At 38.5% G+C, this 22,661-nt stretch overlaps 1 protein-coding gene across 5 annotated transcripts in view; it reads left to right on the top strand.

Moving 5' to 3' along the window:
• The window catches only part of C1QL1 (complement C1q like 1), a 62,556-nt gene extending 41,721 nt beyond the window's left edge, over positions 1-20,835 (top strand). The window contains exons 2-4 of one of the 5 annotated variants that reach the window (XM_087947876.1): positions 11,384-11,540; positions 13,038-13,127; positions 20,288-20,835. In XM_087947876.1, the coding sequence (XP_087804002.1) occupies positions 11,384-11,540; positions 13,038-13,127; positions 20,288-20,337 (297 nt within the window). In that variant the 3' untranslated portion in view covers positions 20,338-20,835. Of the gene's footprint in view, positions 1-11,383; positions 16,561-20,287 lie in introns of those variants that run through there. The other 4 variants (XR_015746062.1, XM_087947875.1, XM_087947874.1 and 1 more) reach the window with 4 other exon arrangements.
• Positions 20,836-22,661: the final 1,826 nt, after the last annotated feature.

The following is a 22,661-nucleotide window of genomic DNA, read 5'->3' as shown; positions in this document are numbered from 1 at the left end:
CTGCAAAGGCTCCATGGGCTAGGGTCCATATCGATCTTGCTGGGCCATTCCAAGGCCGCACCTTCCTTGTTCTTGTGGACTCCTATTCTAAGTGGGTAGAGCTGACCCTCATGTATTCCACCACATCAGATATGGTTATTAAAGCATTAGATTGCCATTTTGCAACCCATGAATTCCCTGACATCCTAGTGTCGGACAAAGGTCCACAGTTTACCACGGCAAATGCTGAGTTGTTCCTGTCATGCCAGGGCATCAGACATACGCTCATCACACCATACCACCCAGCTTCTAATGGTCAAGCAGAGAGGGCTGTAAGGGCCGCCAAGGAAGTGCTGGGGCAGTTAGAGGGCGAGGTCTGGCATATCTGCTAATGCAACATGTTACCCCTAGCACAGTTACCAATCATTCCCCAGCGGAGTTGTTAATGGGGCAGAGCTTGAGGAACCATATGGACAGGCTCCACCCCAGTTATGCCCCAACTGTTCCATAGGGTTTTCCGAGTCGGGGATTTAGTTTACGCCTGGAATTTTGTGGGCAATCCATTGTGGCTGCCAGGGAAAATAGTAGCAGTCACTGGGCCTAAATCATATAAGATAGGTTTGTTGGACAGTCGAATATGGTGCCGACATGTAGACCATGTAAGAGGGCATTAGGCAGAGACCCCAGAGGACCCAGCAGATAGTGAGTTGACCGGCGCGCAACAACACGATCTTGGAGAGGCTGACACGCCGAGGCGCAAAGCAACTGTCAACAAGCCGCCACAAGAGGTTGACCTACATTCCAAAGTTCCTCCACCTGATCCTGAGTCAGCTCCGGAGGAGGGTCCCGCATTGCCCCCATCAACGACGACTGAAGGTCCTGCAAGCGATCATTCTTCACCAGCCAGGCAAGCCGATTTGTGAAGGTCCAGCCGGACAAGACAACGCCCCGCCTATCTCAATGACTATGCATGCGCCTAGCTGGTGGGAGGGGTGTTATGATCAGCAGAGCTGAGTGGGAACTGAAATTCGTTCCCATTGGCTGAGCTGTCTGACAGCGAACCATATAAAGGGAGCTGTCAGACCGCATTAGCAGTTGCTCATTTCTGTCAACCGCTCCGCACATCCCGCAGCTACTGTGGCAACCAGTTAACCATTAAGAGTTAGAGTAAATGTTCGATAGTTAATAAAAGGTTATCTTTCGAGATTGTGGATGTCGTCTTTACCTTCACAAAACCATTACCATGGTCCTCCTGTCAGCCATTCCTCACCCCCCACCCCAAAAAAATCCCTGTCAAGAGTAGAAAATCATAGAGGGAGGCATACCTGTGAGAACGCTTCTGCAACAGCAGCAAATCCTTCCCCCCATGCATGGCTCCATCTGTCTGGGTCTGGAGTCTCAGTTTGGGTTGATAGGTCAGCAAGCAGTTGGTCATTCATGCATAGTACACGGAAGAAGTTTACCATAGTATGTATTCAGCATATTTTCATACTTTAAGACAAAGAGCACAATACAGACGTTTGTCGCCTTATAACCAATCGTTTAGTGACTGTGCGAAGTTACAACAGCACTGAAAAAAGTGACTTGTGGGTGCTTTTCACATTTATGACCATGGTAGCATTCCCATGGTCACATGATCAAGATTTGGATTCACTTAACAACCATGTTACTAACTTGACAACTTTAGTGTTTCACTTAACAATCATGGCAAGAAAGGTCGTAAAATGGGGTAAATCTCATTTAGCAACGGTCTTGCTTAGCAACATAAATTTTCGGCTCAATTGTGGTCTTAGGTTGAGGATTATTTGTATGACATAACTTTCTTTTTCAGATGACTGGAAACATGAGTATCCTTTAGAAGAAGAAGATATTCTTCCATTCACAGAACTTTCTCAAAAAATCTTCATTTGTTCAATGGTTAGTTCATTGTCAATCAATCTATATATATAAAAGCGAAATACCTCTCACGCATCATCACAAAATCTTCAGAACAGTAAAGCCTACAAATGTCAGTTTCAGTTTTAGTTTCAGAGCACCAAAAAGCTTTAGTACAGAACAGTTGAGTTAAGCCACACCCAGGCTCCTTGCTGTCTCCTTCTTGTTCATACTGCAAATACTGTTTCAGTTTCCAAACAGCCTCACACACTGACAGGATGCTAGCCAGATGAATATCGATGGATGCTAAGTAGGCAGAGGCAGAATTCCCCCCTCTCTTATTTTCCTCCCCAAAAACTAAGCCAGACCACATAGTTTCATAACGAAGCACGGGTATTGAGCTACTTCAATATATAGACTTAAAAATTGCAGCTCTTATTTAAACAGATCAAAATAATGATGGCTGTAAGATTACATAGAGGAACTTTCAGCTTGAAATTTATCATTATAATTTTATTATAGCTAAGATATTGTAGCTTATTATTAGTACAAGAGGATACTGCATATAAAAACTTGTTTTATTCATATTCAGAGCCTCTTCCAAACTAATGAGTGATGTATGTTTATGCAGAATCTAGTAAAGTGTTTATGACAAAGTTTGTTTTTCTGGCATCAAATAAAAAGAAACCCATTTAAAACAAAACAAAACAAACAGATACATTGATGAATAAATTGAAACTAGGAGAATCAGGACCCAGGCAAAACCTGAAATTGGATTTAGAACAAAATATTAAAGTGTTTCATAATCAACCAGACTTAATGGAAAATTTATGGGGAGATAAAGATTGTCAAATATTTTGAAAAAAGTAATGAACCAGATAAATTTTGGCATATTAACTGCAGAGAAAAAAAATGCTACTTTAATTTGGATTTGAAGAAGGTATGTCTCCGCTCCAAATTATACAAAGAGATACCAAGTCTGGAGAAAATTGAGAAATACTTAAATATAACACAGATCATGTAATTTATAGATCAACAAAAAGAAGATAAAACAAAATAAGCAAAAATCAAATTTGAAGTTGAGTATATCTCTAGGGCCGGGTGGCTTTTGTGCAATATATTATAAAAGAAATTTTGATGAAACTCTTAACCCTGGTAATGAATGGAATATGGCTTAAAGTACTTCCTTCCTTATGGCAACAGGCTTTTTACCTCTTTGATATACAAAGAGTGGAATTATAGCTTAAAGTACTTCCTTCCTTATGGCAACAGGCTTTTTACCTCTTTGATATACAAAGAGGGGAATTATCCAACTTATCCAGAGTCATAGAGACTTAGCTCTTTATTGAATATAGATTATAATCTTTTTATAGCTATGCTTGCAAAAAGATTGAATGGCTTTTTAATTGATCTTATGTATCCTGATCAGACAAGATTTGTTCCAATGAGCTATATGAGAGACAATATCAGATATATTTTGAAAGCTGTTAATAAATCAGAAAAAAACAAGAAATGGCTATTATTCTCCTTGATGTGGAGAAAATGTTTGTTAGATTGGAATGGGCCTTGATATTCATAACACTGAAGAAGAATTGAGGCTCTAATTTTCTTATACAGATATAAAACATTTATAATGAAGAAGCCAAATATTAAGATATATCATCAAGCTAGTGGTTCAACTTGGATTTCAGATTGTTATCATGTTATGGCAGTGTTATTTTAATACAGTAGAAGGTTTACACCTATACTTTTGGTTCTATACAAATAGCAATGTATAGCCTGTAAGAAATTGTTTGATTATAGACACTGCATTAAAAAGTTTGGAATAAATATTTTACCTAAGCAGTAGAATTGCTGATTAATTTTCTCTAAACTTCATTTTTAAGTAATTATTTCTTTTTCCTGCCAGAAGGGGGCTTAATTATGGGTTCACTTTTTCATTCACTTTTTTTTAATGGTGAAATTATAGCTTTTCAAAAATCACAAGGAAAAATAGTGAAGAAAAAATAGGAAATAAAGTGATCTTCACAGGCAATGGGAATTGAACAATGAGGATAAAATTAAGAGACTGTTAATTAACACTCTGGTTGGAAGCAATAGCAGAAAAGATGAAAGCCGCATATCTTATTAAAGACTCAGCAACATTAACGCTCCTAGTAGTTCTTTTGCTAGTCCATTTTAGAGAAGTTAACTTTGTAATTGCATTTTAAATCTGTAATTTCATTTTAAATGTAAATTGTAACATAGCATAACTAGATTCTGGTGTGGGATGAAGGAAACAAAACAACAATAAAAACATTATAGAGGGAAATTACTTGAATAGTATTATTATTATATTATTTACATATAGGAAACTCAATAGGAATTCCTTGAGACTTAAGCAACTCTCATAGAGAATGCATAATCTGGTAGAAGCACAATACAAATTCACATAACCCAATTCTCCCCCTCTGCCCCTCAATAACTTTACACAGCTTTATAGGTAGTCCTCACTTAACAACTGGTTGCTTAACAACTTTTCAAAGATACAATGGACACCCCCACCCCAGAAAAAGTACTTACAACCTAGTTTTGGAGATCTGATGGAAGCAACCCCACCAGTGGTGGGATTCAAAAACATTTACTACCAGTTCCGTGGGCGTGGCTTGGTGGGCGTGGCAGGGGAAGGATACTGTAAAATCTCCAGTCAGAGGTGGTGTTTGCCGGTTCTCTGAACAACTCAAAATTTCCGTTACCGGTTCTCCAGAACTGGTCAGAACCTGCTGAATACTACCTCTGAACCCCACCCATGGTCATAAGACCACATTTCAAAAACTTGACAGCTGGCTTGCCCTTATGGTCAGTGGAATAGAAAATATTGTATTCGTTTTTCTCAATCACAAAGTTTTGTTTCTTCCTTTCTACCCCATAGAATAGCCTCTCCCTTATTTTAGAAGAATTCCAATTCCATGATTTCTTTCAGGCTTCATTTTGTTCGGTAAGGAGCCCCTATCTTCTTTTGTACCAGATCATCCTTATTTCTTTTCCTATCAGGCCCTAGAATCAAATTCCTATAAAAGTAGTTTCTTTGCTTTTTATAGCAAAGTCTAAAACAGTTCATACCCATTTTATTCAACTCTGCTGTATGAGGACAGGATGAATAATGGTGTTGTCATCCAAAGCAGAGTTCTGTGCACAGTAAATGGGTTTAAATGAACTCTTTTGGTAATGCTAGACTTATATGCTGCTTCATAGAGTTTTACAGCCCTTTCTAAGTGGTTTACAGTGTCAGCATATTGCCCCCCAAAATCTGGGTCCTCATTTTACCAACCTCAGAAGGAAGTATGGAAGGCTGAGTCAACTTTGAGCCAGTCAGGATTGAACTCCTGGTAGTGAGCAGTGAGTGAGCCTACAATACTGAATCCTAACCACTGTGCCACCATGGCTCATCCAATTATTTATTTATTTGCTAGATATGGGTCTCACTTTCCAGTTATGAGTACAAGGCAAAGTATATGAGTGTTCCTTCCTTCCGCTCCACACATCAACTTGGAAAGTTATGTTAGACTGAGATAGAATGACTGTCCCAATGTCAGCTAGTGAGAATCAGCAGCTAAAGGTAGATTTATTTGAGCCTGGATCTTTCCATTTCTTGATCACTACCCATTGTGGCATATTATCAAGATGATACAAATTATCTCAACAAAATATTCATAAGCATGCTGCTGTTGGCACTGTTGCATGTTGAATGTATTCAGTGGTGGACATTCAGATAAGCTTCCTATCTATTATAGCATCTTTATTTTTCTGCTCCACAAGCTGTGCAAGAGAAGTCACAGAGTTAACTATTGTGTTTTTTCCACATAATAATAATGCTTAGTATACGTCATCCATCACAACAACATTGTAAGCAATATCATTATAGATACTTGAATGCTCTGGATTTGCATTATTATGGAATTTCCTCAGCTAAGACTCATAGTTTTGGGCTAAAAAAATCCATTTTAAAAATGGAGTTTAACTTAATTTACCAAAGTGAAAGGTAACTTTTTGGTTCTAATGCAGATATCTGGTAAAATTTTTGTGTGACTCTCATTTTACTACAATTACATTTTCATGCTGAAAAAATGTTCAGAAGATAATTTAAGGAGAATATAACAAAACTAATTGGCTCATATGGCCATATTGAAAATTTGAAACCCATCTATGAAAGTTTGTTTGTCTGATTCTAAAAACAAACAATTTTAAAGTTTGATCCTCTATTCATGGGACTACAATTTTGTTAGTTAGTGAAAAGTTAAATGTTAAGCTTTGAAAATTTGGATAGATGTTATAGATTCTAAGCATGTCCCACAGCCTGCAGTACAATCATAGCCTGCAGTACAATCACTGACATAATTATCTCCTCTCTTGGAGGCAGAAGAAAGAAATAATATTTTAATGGTTTCACAGAAACCACAAATGTCAGCAATGGATGTTCTGTTGTTTTTAACCTCTGTGATCTTATCCCCTTAGTTCTTGTGGCTAATAAGTCTCCTGACACAATGGATATTAAAGGGATCTTACATCTTTCCAAATATATCCAACTTTGTAATTTTATAAGGAGTGCATGGTAAATTTTCTAGTTCCTTCATGTTTCTGGTTGTAATTAAAAGGGTATTGTATTAAATTGCATTAAAAATGGAAAATATTTCCACTTCAGCCATAAAATAGATCTATATTCAATTGTAATTACAATAAGATCTGTGAAAAAATGAATGCCTTTCTATAGCTGCTTCTTTGTATTTGGACATAGGTGTGTGAGTGTGTGCGTGTATGTGTTGAATCCTGTCTGTCTTGGTTATAAGTCAGGGATGGGAACCAATGTGTTCAGTCCAGAGAGTTTGATCTATGCCTGACTAACAAGATGATCAGCGTAGTAAAAGGCAATCCCCCAGTTGCTTGTCGTGAAAATAAAATGATTGCTTTTGGATCTTTTTGAGGAGGTGGGAAATGCTCATTCTGAATACTCAAAGAGCCTCTGGGAAATATTTAAAAGCATGATATAAAAACTCTGAGAGATATTTGTTTCTTCTGTTACCCCTGCTAATAATAAATAACCATAATAAATACTGTGCTCTCTAAGGGTCAAATGTCTTACTTTGGGGAAATATGAGGTAGAAAAATATGAACCAAAAAAAGAAACCCCATGCAAATAATATACAGGCTATGATCTCACAAAACAACACAATTTCGCACATATTTTTTTATCCCATACAACCGCCTGAACAAACAGCCAATTCCAGAGGCTGGGTTTGTGTGACCCATGAAGATAGAATGGGATTGGCCAAATTGTACATCAATGTGTCAGGTAAATACAGTCCCAGAGTTTAAGTCCTATAAGATCATCAAGGCAAAGATGCCATTCTAGCAGCTTTTTTGGCATGCCTGAATTGAACTAGCTGCAGAGAGGCAAATGATTGCATCAATAGTGTTCAAAGGCACTGTGTTTAATTGGGGACTTGTCTATTCTTATGCACAGAGTTTAGGTTTTCAAATCTACTATTTCATTTTTAGTACCACTTAAAAAGCTAGATCAAAATCAATAGTCTTATAAGAACAGATATGATGTCCTGATTTTGTTGAAATGACAACTGTAATAGCTTCCCTGACTATTTGTAAAGATGGAGTTGTAGTGGCACAGAAGTTAGGCCAAAACTTCTTTGGTCACTGGGAACCATAATAAATACTGTGTCAGGTGTACATTTGAATCCCTAATGCATAGAATAAAAAGTTAAAGAACACAATTCATTTATAGATCTGGGGTGAAAAAAACCTGGATGACCACTAGATGGCAGCAAAGAATTAGCATTTTGTATATCTCTTCACTGCCCATTAGTGACTTTCCAAATGTTTATAACCTTATTAGAAACACCTTTTCCTAAGTTTATAAATCACATTCCTTATAAATGTATTATAGTATATACTATTTTTAGTGAGCTAAATTTCCTGATATATTTGTTTCATTCCTCCCCCCCCTCGGGACACTAATAAAGATGTAGAGCAGGGGTCCTCAAACTTCTTAAACAGGGGGTCAATTCATGGTCCCTCAGACTGTTGGGGGCCAGACTGGGTGGGTGGGCATGGCTAGGTGGTCATGTGACTGGGGGGGCATAGCCAATTTAGCAGTCCATTAAACAATACACACAAATTAAACTTTAATTTGTTTTGCTCCTGGGGGTGTTTTGTTTGCTTTTATTTGCATGTTGCTCTTTTGGCTGATTCTTTTTACTAGATTGTTTTTAAGTTGTTTAGGAGTCTAGTGGTCCATTTCAGAAAACTCAGTTTTGCAGCAATTCTTCTCAGCCCCAAGGAGCTTACAATCAACAAGACTCTCCCTCCCCCTCTCTCTCTTGTCTCTCTCTTTCCCTCCCTCTCTCTCTATCTCCTTTCCACTATTTGAGCCCCTCTGGAGAAATTAAGATTTCGAGTACAACTAAAGTTGAAGAGCAAATGGGGGTGGAGAAAAGAGAAACCAGGACATGGAATGCTTGATGGGTACAGAGATGAGACTGGCTCCTGGGGCATCTTCTGCAGGATCCTCTTCAATCCTGGCAGTGATACCTTGCTGAATTCCATTCCTTTCCATTCCCATTCCCATTGCGTTCTCTCCTATTCCCATTCCATTCCATTTGCATCATAGTATTCTCAATCCACTTTTGGAATCTTGCTTGCCACCCCAGAGCTTCCTCCATATGTGCTTAATGCACGCAACAAGCTCTGGTAGGGGCTGCACATGTCTGGTAGGCAGGATGCCTCTCCAGGGGTAGAGATGGTCTCTTCAGGGGCAGGCAGCCTTGCCAGCTGCTACCCTAGAACTACCGAGTGCCGAGCGGGAGAATGGGCAGCCAAGCAGTGGTGGGGGTCTCCGAAGCCCCCAATACCTCTCTCCTGGCCAAAAATGGGCCCATTTTTGACTTCTCGGGGCCTCCGCGCATCCGGTTTTTTACTTTATTTATTTATTTATTTATTTATTTATTTATTTATTTATTTATTTATTTATTTATTTATTTATTTATTTATTTATTTGATTTGCCAATTGTTTACAAGATAATAAGTATAAGTGTATACATATTTATGAATACATGAAATGGGTACATATAAGAAAAATAAAAGAATAAGAGAAACAATAGGACAGGGACGGTAGGCACGTTGGTGCGCTTATGCACGCCCCCTACAGACCTCTTAGGAAAGGGGTGAGGTCAATAGTAGACAGTCTAAGGTTAAAGTTTTTGGGGTTTGGGGAAGAAACTACAGAGTCGGGTAGAGTATTCCAGACATTGACCACTCTATTGCTGAAGTCGTATTTCCTGCAATCAAGTTTGGTGCGGTTTACTTTGAGTTTGTATCTATTGTGTGCTCTTGTGTTGTTATGGTTGAAGCTGAAATATTCACTGACAGGTGAATACTTTCCCAGCCTCAGATGCCTTCTACTGGCCAAAAATGGGTCAGTTTCCCTCTACCTCCAGTACCTCTCTGCCAGCCAAAAACGGACCCATTTTTGGCCTGCTGGGACCTCTGCACGTCCCATTTTTTGCCTTACTAGCCTCCAGAAGCATTTTACCAGCCAAAAATCAACTGTTGGTGGGGTGTGCGGAGATCCTGGGAGGCCAAAAACAGGCCCATTTTTGCCCAGCAGAGTGCTTTTGGGGACCAGGAAGGCCAAAAATGGGATGTGCGGAGGAGGCCCAGGAGGTGAAAAATCAACCTATTTTTGGCCTCCTGGGCCTCCGCACATCCCATTTTTGGCTTTCCTGGTCTCCAGAAGCATTCTACTGGCCAGAAATGGGCCCGTTTTTGGCCTCCTAGGGTCATCCCATTTTTGGCCTTCCTGGCCCCCAAAAGCACTCTGCCAGGCAAAAATGGGGTCGCTTTTGGCCTCCCCTGTCTCCAGTAGCTCTCTGCCTTACCTTCCAGTTCCAGCTCGCAAAGGTAAGTCCTGCACTCAGCCGAAGGGTGGGAGCCAGTGGGTGGCAAGGTTATATGGATGGGGCAGCCTTGTGGTCACGCATGGGCTGGATTAATGGCTTCGGCAGGCTGTATCCATAGTTTGAGAACTCCTGGTGTAGAGGGAGGAAGGGCTGTATATTTTAGGGATGCCTGTTCCCCATATATTATGATACATATATTTGCATCAGAGGTGGTATTCAGCAGGTTCTGACCAGTTCTGGAGAACCAGTAGTGGAAATTTTGAGTAGTTTGGAGAACTGGCAAATACCACTTCTGACTGGCCCCACCCCCATCTATTCTCTGTCTCCCAAGTCCCAGCTGATCTGCTGAGTCCTTTTGTTGCACTGCACAGGAGAATGGAGCTGGAAAGCAGGTTAGTGGGGTGGGGAGGGAATGGGGATTTTGCCATGCCCAATAAGCCATGTCCACTAAGCCACGTCCACCAAGCCACGCCACGCCCACCAAGCCACAACCACAGAACCGGCAGAAAAAAAATTAATCCCATCACTGATTTGCATATCAATTTGCATAAACATACATGTACTTGCCTACAAATACCTATTTAGGTGACCCCTAGATGAAGGTCAGACCACCCCGTGTTTGAGGCACAGCCAGATTGCTAAATAAACTAGTGCATTAAATTCCAAAGCTAAAATGATCATTGTCGGAATAAAAGTCTAATTTTGCTCATATTTTTACCTTTTCCTCAAGGGAAATTCCTTTCTTTTTCTTTTATGGAATTGGATGGTGTTTAAAAATATGCAAATGCAAAAGAATGCCTTCAAGACCTGAATCCCACTTCTGATCACCCCAGGTTCCTGGTTGGAATAGTGCTTCCAAATGTATGCAGTTCTATTTTTCCCCCATAAAGCTTAACGGAAGCTCTTACAAACTGAGCCAGCTCTTCCCCGTATGCAGCCAATGAAGAGATGTCTCCAAGGTTTGGGGATTCTTCAGAATCAAGAAGTTAACGTAACCTCTTCCTTTCTGCAGGGCAAGTTGTGGTAATAAGAGCAGCAGCACGCTGGCCCCCTACTCCCAAACTGAAGGATGGCTGGAGCAATGAGGTTCTCTAGTGGGCATGGCTCTAGTTGGGATAGGAGACCACCAGCCCTAGTAAAGGTCTCATCCATATACTTCATTTGCCTAGAATCCCCCAAATTTGGGGGGGCATACTAAATAGCAACCAAGCGCATATTTACAATTAGTGTAATTGTTACGTAACTTTCCCCTCTGGTGAAATTTAGCCCTTTCATATCTCCAAATAGACATCTAGCTGGTCACTTGCAGTGAAGGGTTGCTCTGTTTTGATTTTCCCCTTATTAAAGGGAATTAAGGAAGCCAAAAATTAAATAGGAAAATGCAACAGAGATAGTCCTTCTTCATTGTTTCTATATCCTGTCCTTTCTTGCATATTGGCTTTGAGAACTTTCACTGCTGCTGCTACTATTTCACCTTTTGCTTCTTGTCTCTCCCCCTCTGTGTCGCCCCTTCCCCCCACCTTTCCCTCTATTCCTCTGCTTTCCCCCCCCAACCTTCCCATGGACTTTTCCTCTCCTAGGTGCGGGCCAGTGCCATTGCACAGGATGCTGATCAAAACTACGACTATGCTAGCAACAGTGTTATCCTACACCTGGATGCTGGGGACGAAGTTTTCATTAAGCTTGATGGAGGCAAAGCCCACGGAGGCAACAACAACAAATACAGTACCTTTTCAGGTTTCATAATCTACTCAGACTGAGGTTGGAAAGAAGCCTACTGACTCCCAGCCCCCTGGATTTCTCCATGTGGCAAATTTGGCTGCTGAATCTATTAATACTAATGTCTTTGCATACAGCCAGTCTCCCTCCATGGGTTATATGAAAGCAGAGTTGGGTCACTTTGTTTTTTCCTCTAGCGTGTATGGGATGGACGACTGATGATTCAGTCACCATCCCCATTTATTTTACCTTCCATTGTATCATGAATCACTAAGCCTTTCAAGCAGTGTTAATATGGAGGATGAAGAGAAAGAGAGCCAAGGAGCCAGGGTGAGATTTGAGATGTAGTCTGGAGAATTGATCATCCCATTGCCCTTAAAAGCATTTTCATTTCCACCCTATATGACGTATCGAGACATGCTGCATGCTATTATATTGGGAGTAGATTCTATACGTAAGAGGTTAGGGAGGCTTAGTCTATTCAGTGAAGGGACTATGTGTATTGCCATCTGATCCTCCCAAGATATATTTCTATGTACCTTTTTAACCATGTCCAGGGCTTCCTTAGGGCTAAACATCTTATCTGAACTTAAAGCAACTACCATTTCTGTCTAGCATAAACCAGAATGTGAAACCAACCAGAAATGGTGATTGTTCTGAACTTGGATGAGTCACTAAATTAACCTACTCAACATAGTTAAAGAATCTTGTGGCACTGGAGTAAAATAGTAGCATACATGGTCCTGGAAACCTCTTAGGGTTCTTTAGCATATTGTGTGAATGCCCTCATCATATCGTTACTAGAAGAGGGGATTAGTGAAATTTAAAAATACTGTGCATTGTTTTGTTTTTTACCAAGTTTCAAATGCATATGAAATATTAACCTTGGATTTCTGTCCCTCCATGAGGGTAGTCCCAGGTGGTTCTGCTTGTTGTTGGTCATGTAATTATTGGTCATGTAAAACTGAGCGAGTGGAGTCATAATCTTGCTTTCCCAACCCAATCTGTGATGCTGGTGGTGAAATTATGCAAGTTTCCTAATACAAATGGAGAAGCCTGGTGAAAGTTAATCCTGCTCCACCCACCACTACCACCCAAAAAAACCCCAGATTCAATCAGATTAAGTCAATAATCCTATTAAGTATCCAGGATCTCATGCACATGCATTTCTGTATGTGTGTACATGCAGGTTTACACATACAGTATATGTGCATATTATCCAAGCAGGTCTACTATAGGAATACTATATAATTGTATTGTCCCTCTCTTCAACTTCTGAGTGTTCTTAGAATGAGGTATGATCTCAATTCTTTCTTTGTAATTTAATATTTTGACATATCTTTGTTGAGTTTTTAGAGGATGAGATGGGGAAGCTGATTTTTCTTACCAAAGGAAGAGAGAGAGAAAAAGAAAAGAAAAACTATCAGCTTAATTCAAGCTGAGCTCTTCCTTTGGAGTCTCTGTCTCTTCTTCACTGGGTTGCTTCCCAGGTGACTGTGATTTCTTTCTTTTCAGAATGGATGGGTCTAGGGAGAACAGGATGCTTCTGGGTCCTCATCAAGTCTCTGGCCATTAAGATTGGAAAGATCAGAAGAATGACACAGGGTTGTATGTGTAATTTTCAGACTCATGTCAGATATTTCTCTTTTATATATAATTTATCATGTTGGCTCTTGCTAATCTTTCTGATCACAACTTATTTCTTATTTAAAATATGAAAAAAATTGATCAACAAGGTGAAACTTATCAGACCTTTTCCCACCAATACAGCTTGTTTTTTGAGAATGGTTAGGCCTAAAGTAGTTCTACTTTTTCTCACACACGCTATAAATTCATTGTGCACAATGTATTGGCTGCACAGGATAATGATCTCTACAGAGCAGTTTGGAATCTAGCTGTTATGTAAGAAAATTTCTTGGTAATGAGATCCTGCATTGTTTACCACATGGGTAAAAGAACCTGAGCATAAAGCGTGGGCATTCAGTTTCACAGGTTTTTTTAGTTTTTCAGAGCCTAATTTTTAGAGATGTTTGGATTATAACTTCCACAGTTTTCTTATCTAACATCGGCAGAACATGGTCCAACATGGAGAAGAACAAGATGGAGACCAAACTATTTCAACTGTGCACAAACTACTTTATTCCAACATATTGTTATACATAGATTGAAAATGAAAATATGCAGATGTTGAAATATTCATAAATACATACGACATCTCCCTACACAATAATTAAACACTAACAGAAAGCCAGCAGAGTTTTCTAGTTTGAATTGTCCTCATTCACTGGAAATACTGTATACATCAAAATTCAGAAATTGTATTTCCATAAGATAATGTGTTTAACCTGAAAATCTGAAAAGCTTCACCAGGTCCAATGACAGTGTGTATAGAGAGATTACTACTGTGTGTTGGGATGTGAGACATTCTATTTCCTAAAAATCTTTATCAAATGAAGTAACACAGACAGAGCAAACTTGGAATAAAAATATTGGATTATCTAGTGTTTTTTTTTAATTCTCAATTATTGGCCCTGACAAATTTGGTAAATTAAAAAACATTTCAAGTGGGTTTTTCCCCCTCACCAATGCAGAGAAACTGAGATAAGAAAATCCTCATAGATTTTCTTCCAACCATTTTTGACCAGAAAGTCAGTCCTATTTGTCAGTATATCAATTTTTCATTCACTTTTAAGTACTTTTTATGGGTCCCTGACAATCCTTAGATCATGCCACTGCAATTGGGCAGTAAATTGAGCAACATTGAACGTATAATTTCCTGCCAGTTTTCTACTGGAAAAAAAAGAAAGAAATATGATGCATAAAGAATTGCATGGTCTTCAATCATTTAAATTGGTAATTTGAAAATGAATCCTTGCCTGTTTTCACAATATACAAAACATTTCCCCAAAATTTTAGAATGGGCCACTGTGACCCTGGGTTGCTGGAAAAAAAATGTGTGGCTTCGTCCCTGATTTTTTTAATATAAAGATCATATAATCTTAATACTTCATATTTTTAATAGTGATAAAGAAAGGGAAGTTCGTGAAAAGAATATGTGAGCCTGTTTTCCAATCCTTTCTTCTGCTATTTCTACTGACGCATAGGATCAAAACCACCCCACTGCTTTGGGGAAAAATAACACATTTTTTTCTACTTTCAAGCACTGTTTTCTTGTGATTCTTAGATTTTTCTTGTTAACATGCCTTAGAACTATTTATATCCTAAGCAGTAGCAAAAAGTGTATTTTAAATAAACCAAAACATCGCTGAGAGCCAAGATACACTTCCTGGTTTTGCTGCTGAGGTGGCAAAAAAGGGTGTTTCTTACCATCTGTTTGGCCATAAGATATGATTGATATACCTCATCAGGTTTAGTAGACCACAAATTATGCAGGTCTGCCATCTACACATCTAAGGGCAATTCCATGTTATCACTGTTTTTATTCTTCAGCCTGCTGCTCAAAGCTGTTTAAAGCCAATACTTTCCTCATCACTCATTTCTACTATTCTCACAATATTATTTGTAGAGGTTTTCAGGGGACAATTCATGCTCTTTCATTTGACCAGATGAGATGACAATTATTATCTCCTTCCATCGGTGACATCCCCCACCCCTCCTGCTCTTTAGCTGAGTTACTACCAGTCCCAGAGTAACCAAAATCCACTCCATGCAACAGAAACATAAAATAAATGATTGGTTCTCCTTCATCATGCTTTCAGTTCATGTTGCATGTGTTTGTCTTGCCATTTGGAAATAGAAATAATAATAATAATTTGCTACAGAAAGGCCTTCTGTTTGCAAAATTGGCTTTCCTCATTTCCAAACTCACCCAGGGGGCTTATATGCCTAAGCTAGAACTAGAACTCAGAATCTCCTAGTTTCTAACTAGGAGTTTCTGATGACTTAACCACTAGGCCAAATGCCGGTAAAATAATCATGGGAGAGTTAACCATAATTCAAAACAAGCCCAGTTTTGCATAGAGTTAAACTAACCCCATCCTTGTCAATGGCTGAATAAGCTCCACTATAGAATTCACTATTGTATCACAGTGTGGCAATATCAAACACCCTTTCAAAATTGTCTATAGTACCCAAGCTATACTTACCCCTATCAGTCTCTCCAATGGATAAGGGACTAGTGATATTATGAAGTCTTGTGAATACTGGCCAGGAAAAAGAGCTAATGGGGTGCCAGGTCCCTTCTGGAGAAATGGAAATGGGGACCTATATTCTTCAAATTGTATTTTTCGATTACTTGGAGCCACAATCATAATAAGGATATTTGATTTGGGTCACCAACTTAGTTGGTACATTAATTGTCTTGTGAAAAATAGGATAAATCTGTTTGATCAGTCTTTTAAAATTATTTGACTGAACTACTGACTTTTCCTTTACACAAAGGACCTGACAGAAGTCACTTGAGATATGTGTCATATAACTAACACACCATTGTCACTTACTAGTTGGCTGTCTTGTCAAATTCAACAAAATGTTTGACCTAATTATTGTTGGATCTTTCTTGATTGTTGGACTAGTGAAACCAAACAAATTACTAAATGAACACTGGCCAAATCATAAAAAATCACTAGTATAAATTCTAGGGCAATTTAATGCATGTGAGTACCAAAAATGGAAATTTATAGCATGAAAAAGACCCAAGAATAAAATATTTTCCAAATTCTATGACATAGAAATTAAATTGCATAAATTTATAAAAATTGTTTGAATTATAATTTTATAATTAATCTGATAAACCAGATTCCATGGTCTTATAGAACAATTTTTGATGATCATACAGTGTTTATATGGCAAAGCTGATCCAATCCCTTCACCCATCACAAATTTCTATATGCTGACAAGTTGGAATAACTGAATCAATTGTCCCTTGGCTATTTTCTAATATTCTGAGCCAGCTGGGAGGTTTTCAGAGAGAGGGAGAGGGAGAGTTATGATAATGGATCAGAATTGGTATCACCATGAATGGAGGGCATGCCTGCCCTTTTCTGCTTCCCCTACCATGGGAAGGTGAAAAGCAAAATGGCTACCGTATTTATCGGCGTATAACACGCACTTTTTTCCCCCTGAAAATAGGGGGCAAATGATGTATGCGTGTTATACGCCGATATAATGTTAAGAAGCCTTCGGTGAATGCTGCTGGGATCGGGATCAAGGACACAAATGAAAGAAGGGGAGGGAGGAAGCAACCGAAGCCTGTCCTTCTCTCTGGGTCAGCTCTCTCAGTCGCTCTCTCGCTCCTCCACCAGCACAGGAAGAAACTGCTTCAAAGAAGCGGGGGCTTTTCCTGTCGCCGCAGCTTCCCTGAAGCGCCCGTTTCTCCCCACCCCGTCCGCCCGCCCGCCCGCCCGCAGTGCTCCGTTCTGCCTGCCTGCCTGCCTTCGTTAATGGTTGAATCGGAACAGCTTCGCTGAGTAAAAGAGGCGAATAGTTATTATTCTCAGCCGAAGCTGCTCCCAAACAACCAGAAACTAAGGCAGGCAGGCAGAATTTTTTTAATTTTTTTCCTGAAATTTCCCTCTTAAAATGAAGATGCGTGTTATACGCCTGTGCGTGTTATACGCCGATAAATACGGTATATTATCAGAATGTCTAGAGATGTCCCATTTTTGTAATTCTATAGGGAGAGCAGTTAATCCTTCATAAGTTGTTTGCATTGTGCCCAAAATAATTATTTTAGTCCCAATCCAAACAAACCTGGGGCTTTTTAGGGCTTAATCAACCCCTCTCTGTCCCATCACATTAATTAGCTGGCTCCATTTTCCTATTGGCACTACATTCATCCACCACCCCCCCATGACCCAATTAAGTATGTCACGTGAACAGGACCTGCGTCAAATATTCACCATGAAAAACTGCTATATTATCAAATAGCCTATGAATAGCAGTTTCTGCTACATTAAGGGCACTTGGCATTAATGAGATACTGTTTTTTAATAATTAGCTAGATGTAAAATTAAAGCTGTGGCTTCAGAAGACATTTATTAATGTGTATATTATTGGCCAATCCTACTGAAGATACTTCAAAAATTGGCATATTCTAGTCAGTAAAGTTTTCTTATAGCATATATTAGAACCTACTTGCTTTTTCTTGAACATAATCCATCACTGATGAATCACTCTTTTAATTGGGCAGTTTCTATTCTGCAGCAAGTATATTTAAATTACTGCATTCTTCTCATAATATTTTTAAATGTTATTTCTTATTGTGAGAAGTGCTATTTTGCTATATGAAAAAAGAGAGAGAAAATAAGTAACGAGAGCCCATTCAATTTTGGATGGAGAACATAACTGCTTGTAGCATCACCTAGAGATATTTTATTAATAATGGAGATGTTGTTAAATAAACCACATGGACAGATCCCTTGTCTTTACTTGTTTTAACTGTATAGTAAGCAGAGAAATTAAGTCAGGGAAAACAGAGAAGAAAATCTCTAATTAAAACAAAATACACCTTAAAATTCTCTGTTATAGTTTTCCTTTTGCACATGTTCTCTAGCTGTGTATAATAAGATTGTCCCCAAATGGGTTTGGAAACAGCTTGGAGGACAACACAGTTAGCTTTAAAGTGCAACAGCTTGACCAGAATGTCATTTTTTAAATTAAAAATAAATATATTTGCAAGTCTTACTGAAGTAGTCAATCTCATGATTAGTAGCTCATTTGTAGTTCAATATATCATAGGATCTTTGAAAACTGGGTTTAATAAAATTATGATTCAGTTAATGTGTTGATATTGTTGTGCATATGCAACTAATGAGTAAATAGAGTATACATTGACGTAAACTGTGCTATTCCCATTACTCAACTTATCTTCCCTGCATTGCCTTCTTCACAGTCAATAAAGTCACCTGACTAATGAGCGGCAAAGTCCACCAGAGTATAGACACCTTAATGTTGCCCTTGGATGGTGTTAGAGGAGAAAATACCAACTACAACTAAACTTGATTTAAAGCTGTTGTACTCTTGGGTTAGAGATTCAATACAATGCAGACATAGTGGGAAGGAAAAAAAATGCTGCCAGGGCATATTTATACTGTAATTAAATGCAAGTAGGGAAAAGCCTGGAGAAAGGCAGCTCCGGGCTAAATGCTGAGAAGGAGGAATCAGTGTTAATCTTTCTAAAAATAATAATATATCAATCAAAAAGGGAAGAAAAGAGACATTCCCACATCTTTGAGATAAAATAACAAATAATGAGGACAGAATGACTTAGGAAAAAAATAAGTGCATTCTATTCTCTTTGAGGAAAAGAAACTCATCACCAGTCACTGACACTAATAGATAAAAAAATAAGGATCAAACCATTTCTTCTTCCATGGCATATAATTAAGTTTATTGCTACAGGGAGTTCTGAATGACTTTTAAAGTATTTGATGAAAACTGAGAGAAGAGTTTCAGTCAATAAGCTTGATGCACCAATGGGAAATCCTTCCTCTGTGCTTGAGAATAAAGGTATAAAACCCTTTGTCAGAACAGAAAAGGGTGAAAATGCTATTTCAGGGTGCGCTTACTATTCAATAATTGAAATCCATACTGTCCTATTAAGATTTTAAGCTCCAAATTGACTAGAAGAATTTTTTCCGGCTATATACCACTGAACTAAAACTCTTATGTCCATTTGCCTGTTTCTAATCATAAATTGGGCAAAACAGTGCATTGTAGGGCAACAATTTTTGAACCAAAAATGGGATAACTTAAAAATGCATCCAAAATCTGGGACCCATCATTCCTGTGAGATTGAAATTTGGCAAAGTTGTGATTGTTTCAGCATTGCCACACACTTGCACTGCCATGGTCCTGTGATTGTCATTTCCAATGCTCTCTATCAGCTTCCCATAAGGAAGTCAGAAATCCCAGGCTAGCAGGCAAGTGAATGGCTGCTGCCAGAATGGAGGAAGGAGTAAGGGTGTGCTGGAAGTACCACACTGTCAGAGAGGATGCATGAAAGGTGCATACTGCAGGTTGGAATGGATGCAAAAAAGTGTAAGAATTTGTGTGAAACACGTGAGTCAGGGATGTAGACAGGATGTATGAGATGCACTGTGCAAGTTTGAAAAGGTGCATAGGCATGTGAAAGAGGCATTCCATGAATTAGGAATGGTGCATGGATGTTTGAAAGGTAGTGAGTGAAGTAGAGTGAGGTACATGAGTTTTAGGTAGGGAAATATCTCTGAAACAATGACGCAACAGGTCATGAGTTGTCTGGTTTACATAATGAGAAGTAATTGTCCAAACGGCAGTGTTGAATCTTCATTTCCTTGAGTGTCAGAAATCAAAACTGTAAACCATAGAACCATAACAGGTGAATCTCCTCTTCTTGTACATGTGTAGAACAATGTCCTTCCCCAACATGATAGTCTTGAGATTTGTTGAAGAACTTATCCTCAAACAGCATAACCAACCTGATATCAGCTCTTTGAGATTATCCATATCAGAAAAGATTCCATAGAAGATTAGAAATTTATTGATATAGGAAACAGAATCTTGCAAGTTTTATTCTGTCTCACCCTCTCTTTCTTATACCCTAGGAAGTCAGGAAGAAGACAGGAAGAGTGAATATTTCTGTCTTTTTTATTTTTGTAACAGCTTCTGAATAGTTCCTTCAAGGCCTATGGCTTGCTATAAATGAAAATAATTGACCCATAGCATCTTTAGATGGCCATAGTTTACCCACACCTTATTAAAGAACTTAACATATATTGGGTTGCAGGTCTTTAATATATTTATATTTAAAATTGCTCCAACAGATATGCCTCTGCAAATCTACAAAAGTGCAAGTGAAGATTACTTGCACTAACTCTTTCATTGAAGTGATATTGGTTGACATGGCTGAGGAAAGGGACAGCAATTTATCTGACAATAGCAAATGTCCAATGGTAACCTAACTGGACAGGCTGCCTTTTGACATCTGTCAGGCCCTGTTTACAGCTGCCAGCCACTCTCCCCAAGTGGAGACCAGATCAACTGTGCTTGAACACAAGGCTTCAAGAACTCTTCTACAGGGATGAAGGAACAAGGACCAAAGGTCAAGGATTTTGCATACTTCTGCGGGAGAGAAGCAGAATGCAATGACTGGCTTTGTGCACAAAGCAGACACTAAATCTTTTGCACTGATATCATTCAGAGCTGGGATCTAAGTTTCAAAACTTATAGAGCTGCTTTGAGTGCACAGTTTTCTGCATACAGGTTTCACAGAATGTAGAACTAAGTGTCCGGAATTCCTTTTCCCATTATATATTTAATATATATGCATGCATCGTCTGTATATATGTATATGTATATGTATATGTATATATATATATGTATGTATATGTATATATATATATATGTATATGTATATGTATATATATATATATATAAATATATATAACCTCTGTACCAGATAACTTACTTCTTATCACTTTTCCTTTCTGTCTTACCAGCATAAATGTGGCTTTCCTATTTCTTCAGATGGATCTTTTGAACTGCTTTTTTGTCCCTTGCCTGTTCATTTCTTATCTTCCTTTGGTTTATGGCAGGGTTTTTTCAAATTAGATTCCATGAGAACTTGAGTGGATTCTGTTAGAGACTATGAACAACCACAATCATAATAGTTCACTCAAACCAATTTTTTAACTCTAGGGTTTCCAGAAATCTTCATCACACTTGCTCAAACTGGTATTCTTAGTTGGGGGAAACAGATGTGATGGTGTCCCATGTGGCATTACCCATAATGGACAGACATATTACCCATAATGGACAGAATGCCATGTCTAGTGTATCCCTCCTTAACTAAGCTGCTACAGCACTTTATGAGAATGAAAAATTGAATGGCTCCATCCTTTCCTCAGCAGTTCATTCCCCTCTTAATCCTAAAAGATGGAATGTGTGTTAATGGAAAGAAGTTGTTATTTGCAATAGCAACTTTAATCAGAGGATTCAAGAGGTCAGCTAAAGCAGATTAACGTGGAAAGGAATTGTCTTCACACAACAAAGATTCAGAGGCTATTTTCTAGAAAGTTGATTATTGTTTTGTGCAGTTCTTTTCCCCTTCACAGACTCTACATTGTTATACAAGCCAGGCTTCCTTTCATTAAAGACCAAATGTCAGATATCTGTAGCTTGCAAAATTTTATAAGGGATAAAGAATATTTGGACCAAATTGGCCACTGTTGACATCCCTATACATATACTAACATTTGCCGTTTATTCTGAACAGGAAAAATGTGGGGAGCAATCTGGATTTTAGGTATAAAAATGTTATGATAAAATTAGCAATGTGTTTCTGTGAATAATACACCTGCATGCATCATCACAATAACTAGACTGCTCAGGAGAGTGACTAAGACAATACCAGAAGGATGCAGGGACAGGCGTGTCAGAATTTCCACCCAAAATCTTAGGAAAACAAAAACTGCTATGGAATGTTCATTTCTATATCATCTTTTAAAGATTTTTTTTGGCTAAATCAATGCCTCCATTTCTTTGTTGACAGTCAAGAATGAGACAGCCTTAAGCAGGCATTAACACAACGGTTACAACCAAACAGTTTGACTTCCTCAGTTTCACTGACAAGAAAGAAAAGGAAATGAAAGCTTAAGATGTTCACAAACACAAAAAAATAACTTGAAACCACAGTGCCTCCTGACATACATAGCAGCTCCTTTAGAGGGGTGGAGGACATGAATTGGACATAAAACATGGTCAGGTAACTTTAATTATTTATCAAAATTATTTGCTACCCATCTCAAGGTTCAAGGACTTTAACTAATGGGGATGCCCCATGAAATGACTGCAGTAAACAGTTGCCATTGCACATTAAGAGATCTGGAAGTAGTTTAGGTTGTAGGATGAATAGGGGAGGTATGAAAATAATAGCCGTATCTTTTTTTTTAAAATAAAGTTTTTTTTTATTTTTAAACACAAACATACACATACAAAAACATAAAAACATAAAATCCTCTTCCATTTTATATACATACAGTGTGTCAGTTGGTTACTTTTCTTTTGTGCTATACTTTTGTAGTCATTTACTCACAATTTATATCAGTCTTCACATTGTCAAACTAACATATGTTTATTATTTATCAGTTATTATTCATCCATGACTAAACTATTTATTCCATCATTTTATATGAGATG

Source organism: Notechis scutatus, chromosome Z (assembly GCF_049901735.1).
Source record: "Notechis scutatus isolate UNSWTSFEM ecotype Mainland chromosome Z, rNotScu1.2, whole genome shotgun sequence".
Taxonomy (NCBI): Eukaryota; Metazoa; Chordata; class Lepidosauria; order Squamata; family Elapidae; genus Notechis; species Notechis scutatus.
This window is presented reverse-complemented; position numbering and strand designations above follow the sequence as displayed.